General features: G+C 39.9%; 1 protein-coding gene across 4 annotated transcripts in view; it reads right to left on the reverse strand.

Moving 5' to 3' along the window:
* The window catches only part of LOC107082266 (protein transport protein Sec24B-like), a 33,286-nt gene that overhangs the window by 19,366 nt on the left and 5,670 nt on the right, over positions 1 to 8,250 (reverse strand). For all 4 annotated transcript variants that reach the window (XM_015370873.1, XM_015370887.1, XM_015370880.1 and 1 more), the window contains 8 exons: positions 7,679 to 7,819; positions 3,228 to 3,311; positions 2,768 to 2,931; positions 2,490 to 2,674; positions 2,055 to 2,157; positions 960 to 1,086; positions 763 to 872; positions 483 to 595 (listed from right to left, as the gene is read on the reverse strand). In XM_015370873.1, coding sequence (XP_015226359.1) covers positions 483 to 595; positions 763 to 872; positions 960 to 1,086; positions 2,055 to 2,157; positions 2,490 to 2,674; positions 2,768 to 2,931; positions 3,228 to 3,311; positions 7,679 to 7,819 — 1,027 coding nt within the window. The remainder of the gene's footprint in view (positions 1 to 482; positions 596 to 762; positions 873 to 959; positions 1,087 to 2,054; positions 2,158 to 2,489; positions 2,675 to 2,767; positions 2,932 to 3,227; positions 3,312 to 7,678; positions 7,820 to 8,250) is intronic.

The following is an 8,250-nucleotide window of genomic DNA, read 5'->3' on the forward strand; positions in this document are numbered from 1 at the left end:
TCCATACTGCTCGTCCAATGTATTCCAAGTATGCATTTGAGATATCAAAAAAGTACTCCAGAGTGTTGTTCAGCATGGGGGTGAGTAGAAAATGAAGGCTAATCATGTTTTGGGTGTACTATTCCTTTAAATTACACAAATATCTGCTTAGTTATCAAGATCTCATTTATAAACGGCTCCAGTGTTTTTTAGTGTTTTCCAACTCTCGGCTCAGTAGCTGCCAATCTGTAGTAAATATGTGTCAACACGCAAGTTATTCATTTAGATAAGATCAAAGAGTTAATGTTTGGCTTATTTAAGTTGTAACTCAATAAATGTGGAATAAAATGTGGAATATTCAAGTGTTGATGATGCAATATTGATGTCATATAGTTTTGCATTACAATCATGCAGGACATACGAGGTGGCATGTGAAATTTTAAATTGGCAGATATTAACAATCCCCCCCAGCACAGATCCGGATGCTACAAATCTGAACTCACTTATCAAGGTTGTTCAGAAGTGATTCACAGAAGTATTTCAGGTATCCTGCCTCCACGGCATTGTGGGACACGTCGAGCACAAACAGATAGACCGCCGGCTGTGGAGGTCGCAGCTGACAACCAGGGATAGAAAATCAAAGTTAGCAGTCACCTCAAATGTGTGAATCCTTCTGCATTTCAGAATCTATTAATGTTTCAAAATATGCTGCAGCACAACCAAAATACAACACCTCCCTCTGGAGGACAAATAATCACATTGCAACGACAGAGAGGGACTTACCATGTAGTCTGAGGAAGCGATGAACTCCACTGTTGAGTTTTGGACCTCCGGCCTCTTGTGTGGTTCCCCATATGATCTCGTCACCGGGTTGTACATAAACTCATCGGGCACTGAGCAGAGCGTTCAAACAGAAAAGTCTCAGATGAACAAAACACAACAACTGAAAGGATAAAGGAAACAGTTCTTCAGTTTCCTACCATCGTTGACCCGATAGCAGAGGTTACACTTCCACCTGCGTTGGTCCAGGAAGGTCACAAAGGGGTTAATGTAGGTCCGGCATGTACGACAGCGCACTATCGTGTTGGATGTGATCACTGGTAACTGCTGCAGGGAGGAGATGGGAAAAGGTTAAATAAATCTCACCCTATGACTAAAGCAGGATTTATACAGGAATGAGCAACTCTAATTTAATGCTTTTTAAAGCTCTTAGAAATAATTTTAATGCATCAACAAGTACCCATGACTCCCACATATACATATATATATATATATATAAAACAAGGCAACATCCTTTGTCATCTTTACCATCGACAAGCTGCAGCCATGGTCCAAATTCCTTATTTTCCAGCCACTTTTTTTGGAATTTGCATTTTCCCATTCTCTAGCTTTTTCTCCACCTGAGATTCTTTTTCCGAACAAATGGCTATACGATCATTTTGAAGCAGTTCCGCGAAAAACATGCAGAACCAGTTAAATCTGATATATCTGACGAAATTGAAGTCACATGACCCAGCCCTAAGGCCTAAGCTACTGGTTAATTATACAAATATTATAAAAAAATATTTCAATTAAATTATCCCTGGGATGTAATAATATTAAAAACAGCATCGACAACCAAAGTAGTGGTGCTATAATATCCTTCAGCACCTTAACATAAATGTTTATTGTTTAGTTTAATTTCTATGGTGGATCTCATGTCCCCATACTAGTTTATCAAGGACCCTAACTTCAGAAATCAACGCTGTAGATCAGGCATCCCCAAGGTTTTAGAGGTTTCTCTGCTTTAGCACAGCTGATTCTGATGATTGCAGTTCAGCGAATGCCTGTTAATCAGTTTTGCTTGATGGTGTTAGCATTAAGCTACATCATGTTCTGTTTTAAACAGACGATTAGACAATTCCCTCCTACTAAATAATGAAAAAGGAGTATTTTACTTAAAACAATTTGCCTTTTCATCAGATCAAAGGTAAGTGAAATTCTCCAACCCTTTTTTTTTTATTTTAAGGCACAAGTACTCTAAAGGAATAAAATATGCATCTCAGAGAAAACATTTGTTTATTTCCTGAACATACCTGCAGATCTCTGAAGGGGTGAAGGAGGAGGCCTAATGGCAGCCGGGCCTTGTTGAGTAACGCCTGGGTCTGAGGAATGCTGGTCAGGGTGCACCGGAACGTCCTGGTAAGCAGACGACAATCAGGAAAGACTATAGAACAACGTGTGCGGGTTTTATAGGGTTAATGTAGATTATTTTGACCTAAATATAATAAAAATGATGCACTAATGATAAATGTCTTAATTTAAATTAACAAATCCAGCAAATTAATGATGAATAGGCAACTGGAGGGAAGCCTAAGGTGCTGAATGCTCTGATCGGGGAATGCATGCTCTCACTGGCGGAGGCCGATACAAGAAAAAAATAACTGGGCATAATGTGTTGGTCTACCTCTAATAGAGATAATAAAATAAGTCATTAGAAGGTGTTGAATGATAAAGTGTGACAAACTTACTGGGGACTGCAGTTGACCTTCTTTAGGTCAGGGCTGAGGTTGGGTTCAGGGGCCTCTAAAGGCCTTGAAGGGAGCAGGTTTCTCTCCTGCAGGAGGTTGATCGGCCTCAGGGCCTCCACCTCCAGCTCTGGGACTCCACTCAACCCACCCAAAGCCGCAGAGAGCTGAGAGAGGTTGGGGAAAGGCTGTAGAAGAAAAAATCATCTTCAGAAACAGTTTCTGTCTGTGCAGCACTGTTTGTAAAAATGTCACATGAGCAGCCAACACTATCGTCTTACCTGGGAGTACTGCTGGTAACCCGGCTGACTGTAAGCGCCGTGTGAGGGCGAGGCGTCAGGGTGGGCGACCGGTCCGTGCTGATAGGCCGACTGCATGCTTTGGTAACTATAGCTACCAAAGGGCGGAGCCTGGTTGGTCATGTTGTTGGAAGGTGGCATAGAATCTGTGCAAAACACATTTCAGTAACCATGTAAGATCAGATTTTAAGAAGAAGAGCAAATCTTAAGTGTTTTAACATTAAAATTAAACTATGCTCTCCAGTTTGGAAAGGTGGGCTGTTTAATGTTGTCCTTCTTTACAACAAGTCAACATCTAAAATAGAGCTAAACAATAAAACACACTGACTCCACCATGATTTCCTTACATGTTGCCCTCCATTGCTTTCTTCCTTGATTTCTGTCACAGCGTCAGAGCTAACTTACTTTTCTTCTTAATAGTGTATCTGTGATGAGGAAGTACCTGGATAGCTGCCTCCTTCGAGGGAATCATAGTTGTTGGGAACTGGAGACGCGCTGCCAGTACTGGAGGAGGAAGTGTCACCGCCTGAGACATGAAAACAAGAGAAGGATTTCAATAATGAGATAAATACTTAGAGCAGTCTGAAGCAAACTGAGGACAGACTGAAGCAATACAATGAAAAAAAAGATAAACAAATCCTAAGAAAACATTAAAGACATGTAAATGACAGAAGCAGGATGAAGATAAAAGAAAAATAAAGAAAACAAAAGCTAAGAAAAAAAAATGCAGATATTTGTTAGACCTGTAAGATTCTGGGATTAAGGCAAAGAGTGAGAAGGAGACTGAGGAGCTGTTTTAAAGGGTATGATTACATTATGTGACTTGAAATGTATACCTCTGTTCCTACTGAAGTTTTGTTATTTTTGTGTTTTAGTGTTTTTAACTTGTCATTATGAGGCTGAATATGACAAGCCTATTTTAGAGGAATTATCAGCTGATGTTTTTGTTTGTGTTTGCTTTTGCTCCATGTCTGTTATTAAATAAAGTCCTTCTTTGGATGTTCACCAAGACTACATAAGGTGACAGAAGGTATAAGATTGTGTGCATAATTGGTAAGCAAGTTTGAGCAGTAGAGGAGAGGAGTGTGGAAATCCCAGGGGAGCTCTGAAAATACTGAGTTAAGTCCATGATGTGTTAAAAGGCACAAAAAAAAAAAAAGAAATGCAAGAGGGATAAGACTGTAATAGGCTGGGAATACAGTGTGAGGGTTGGTGTTCACTCAGGCAGGAGCTAAAGCTGTATAAAATTTAAATGTATATCACTTTATTATCAAATGACTTTTGTAATGTAAATCCTTTTATTGTCCCGGGGAAACTCACTCTCTGCATTTTGAACCATCCCGTTAAGGAGCAGTGGGCTGTCATTCTGTGGCGCTCAGTGAGCAATCAGGGGTTAATGGTTTTGCTCAGGAACCGAGAGTGGAGGCTTTGGGGATCGAACCAGGTACTTGGAACCTTCTCAGGGCATAAGCACACTGCTCTAACCACTAGGCCAGCACTACCCAGATCCTTTTTCACCAGGCATATAACATTACAATGCTCGTTTAAGCAAAAATAAAAGGCTTCATTTAAATCCTGAAGGATTAGAATTAGCATTGATGGAACTAACAACTGGCTGGTATAGATAGCACTATTAAAGATGCAATGACAGCAGGTGAGCCCAGTGAGCCACCTGCTGTCCTGGAAGAGTTACATTTGTAGCTCTCACCTTTAACATAATCATCTCATCTACATTTATGAAGGTTGTGTTGAGGACTAGATCATCTTTCTTGTAGAGCAGGCAGTCTGTGACACAGCCAGAGAGATTCTGGTCAGGTAGAAACTGTATAAAGTAATGTTGAAGCTTTAATCTGATCTCTGATATGTGGTATTTTTTATATAATCAGCTCTAAACAAACAATTTTAAATGTTTGCAGGTCTTCTGTTTGCAAATATACAAACTTAATGGGGACTAGGCAGGTACTATGATGAGTAATTTGTATGCAAGTGGTTCACTATGTTGCCTCAATGCACTTTATTTCAGATTTGCACATGATTTTTTTTTTTGTCAATGTGTTGGTTTACCTAAGAGTTTTGAATATCTAAGATAATTTAACAACATTAAAATAAAAACATAAAAAGCAGTATTTTAGAATGTGCACATTATTGTTTTAGACAACCAAATCTTGGATTTTCATCTTGTGTCATGTGACCAATGGGCTACTAGATGTGAATCAGAACACATCTAATAAATAAAGGGAAGTTTATGAGTTTAAAAATTTCAAGCTGATGATAAGACAAGAGTAAAAGAGAAATTAAAAGTTTTTCAATGATTTCATATTGTTCAACAGGTAAATTGTCGCTCAGAAAAGTGATTCCCCTTTGCTTGCAAACGACCATAACCAGTCCCTCTCTAGTCTCCCATTTCTAAATGAAATAATCCTGAAATGTAATTTAACTAAGTGGAAAAAAGAACACAGTACCCTTCTCTTTCCCCCCCTGCCCAAAATAAAAAAAACGCATGTCAAACTTCGAGCAACATTTCCATAAGGATTAAAGAGGGCAGAATATTTGAATGAAGCTATTAATCCATGTGGGTCAAAGGGAGAGATCAACAGCAAACCAACACTCAGCAGGCCTCAGGCTGAGAGCTCATTGGACAGAACACCATCCAATTATCTAGCAGTAAATCTGAGCAGCAGGCGGCTGGATTAGGAGCTCTAGAAAGCTACAGCTACAGATTCATCGCCTTGTTCACCAAGAAACTTGTTACATCTCTTCTTTTTTGCCTACACCTCTATGCCAGCTTTATCCCTTATATAAGTTCGCTTTGTCCCCTAAAAATAAAAACTATGATCATCTTCTCTCTGATTTTTAATCTCAATATTTTCTGGGACTGAGAATATCCACTTTAGCCAAATGAACACAATATTATATAATTATGATCATGTGAAAATAGTACATTGAGACATAACTTGTCATTATGAGGCTGAATATGACAAGCCTATTTTAGAGGAATTATCAGCTGATGTTTTTCATAAACACTCAATATGAGAGTCTGAGCTGGCCCTAGGGAACCTGATGAGATCACATGGGAAGGCACAAAGGGAGAGCTGAAACAGGCCCTGCTTTTTACTAGATTACATGCTGGTAGAAGTGTTAAGGAGATCCTCTACTGACTAACAGGGCAGTCTGCAAACAAGCACAGAGAGCCTGGACCTGGGGAGGCTATATTTAGACCCATGTTAACCTCTGCCTGATGACAAAGCTCCAGAGGGATCGTTACTGGCAGAGAGGATGAGACTGATTAAGCACACGGATAGCTCCTTGACATGCATGCATGGTGGGGGGTAGAGAACGAAAAAAAAAAAAAAAAACTGTGTCTTTGAACCAATATATGGACCTAATGGTTGGTGTAGACTTTCCAAATTAAATAGATACTGATATGTCAATGAGAATAGAAATAAATGGGAAAAATAGAATTAAGTCAAACTGCTACTGAACAAACAAAATTAGCTTTTAGAATAAAACAACAAATAACCCCAGGCCAACAGGCACCTTTCTACTTTGCACATTTTTTTCTTTAAAAACCTTTTAGTAATGCTAAGAGATTTTATATGAATCAGTCTTTAAAAAAGAAAAAAATCGTATACTGAAATAGCCATAATCAAACTGTATGTACGGCTCATGGAACGCTCTACAGCTCTGACATCACACCATAGGTGATAAACAAGAGGAGGCCCGCCGTTCGCTCTTTTACAGCACCTCGACACCATACCGGAGACCCAGTCTGAGCTAAAACGTCATGTGTTTGGAACAGACCCTTCTTTGTTTTGAACTATTAGGGCCTGTAAGTCAACACCTGACACCAATGCAAAGAACTTCTTGATACAAGAGAGAACTTTGGAGTCCACCCCCTCTGTTTAAGGTTGGTTTTTCTATCTTAACATAAATGGTTTCCTTCACACCCCTTTCAAACCACCCATCTTCTTCGTCCAAAATGTGCACATTCTGGTCCTCAAAAGAATGCCATTTGCCCATAAGGTGTAGATGTACCGCCGCGTCTTGTCGGGAGGAGGGCGCTCTCCTGCGTTGGGCCATGTGTCTGGGGAGAGGTTGTTTGATTTCTCCAATATAAAGATCAGAGCATTCCTCACTGCACTAAACAGCATACACCACTCCGCTCTTATTTGGTGTGGGGGTTTTGTCTTTGGGATGCACTAGGCTCTGTTTAAGGGTCTTGCTCGGTTTGAAATGTACTGGGATTTTGTGTTTGGAGAAAATCCTCGAGTTTTTCAGAGACGTATGGTATGGCGATGTTTTTGCATTTAATTTTCTCACCCTTATGTTCTGCTGCATCTTTTGGATTTTCTTGCTGATATCCATAGTTTTGCAGAATACCTTTGAGTATCTTTAACGTGTTTCTGTTCTTTGTGCTTGCCTTCTGTTTTTGTAGAGACATGCTTAGCCTGGTGTTGTAAGGTTCTAATGACAGAAAGTTTGTGTCCCAGTGGGTGGTGTGAATCAAAAAGAAGATATTGGTCTGTGTGAGTGGATTTCATATACACTTCAATGTTGAGGTTTCCATCTCCTTCCATGCTTTTAAACAAAACGTCTTCAAACTTGGAAACAAAGTCCAGTGGATTTTGTTTTTACTTTTTCGTAATGACCTAGATGACCGAGATTGTTCACCAGCATTACAGCTAAGAAATTAAACAGCAGATTTTGACAATGTGAAATGCAGTGGACTGATAGATCATGAAAAAAGATTGAGAATAGAACTTCGTACAGGACAGGTGACATTTAGAGACATGCTTAAAGGTGGTTGATGAGTTAATGGGGATGAAGAAAGCCAAAACACAGGGGGTAAAACCAAAACACGGGGTAAAGTTTGAGGTAAAAGCGAAAGCAGACCTGCTTCCTCATCCTCATCCTCCTCCTCATCATCATCATCATCATCAGTGCCGGATGACGAGGGGGGCGCTGCTGTTGTGCCTGAAGTAGTGGCAGAAGCTGAGCTAGCTCCACTATGAGGAACATATCCATACTGCAGGCCTGTTGGGACGGGGATTGAAAAGGGATTATAAGAAAACTGTCAGGACTGAGCGACTAACAGCAGGAGTTGGAGTGAGATTTTTGGAAAGGCACATTTGTTTTCCTATACAGTTTCTCTCAGTATCAGAAAAAAAAAAATGACAAAAAAACAAACAGCTTTTATCTATATAAAAGTAAAACTCAAGTCATTTTATAATTATTACAGTAAACTACAGTAAATGGTTTATAATAAATCAACAGGAAACACAACAATGATAACCACCCGCTTCAGATGTGATCAAGCATTAAAGGTACACTATGCAACCGGTGTTGATATTCCAGCGAGGCTCCACCCAGAGGGCGAAAGTAAAAGTGCACTGTCGTAAATATGCACAGCTGTTCTCCTGGTTTCTCCGTCAAGCCAGGCGCGGTTGTTTTGAGCTTAGCAGACA

This window comes from Cyprinodon variegatus, unplaced genomic scaffold (genome assembly GCF_000732505.1).
Source record: "Cyprinodon variegatus isolate N-32 unplaced genomic scaffold, C_variegatus-1.0 Scaffold2, whole genome shotgun sequence".
Lineage (NCBI taxonomy): Eukaryota > Metazoa > Chordata > Actinopteri > Cyprinodontiformes > Cyprinodontidae > Cyprinodon > Cyprinodon variegatus.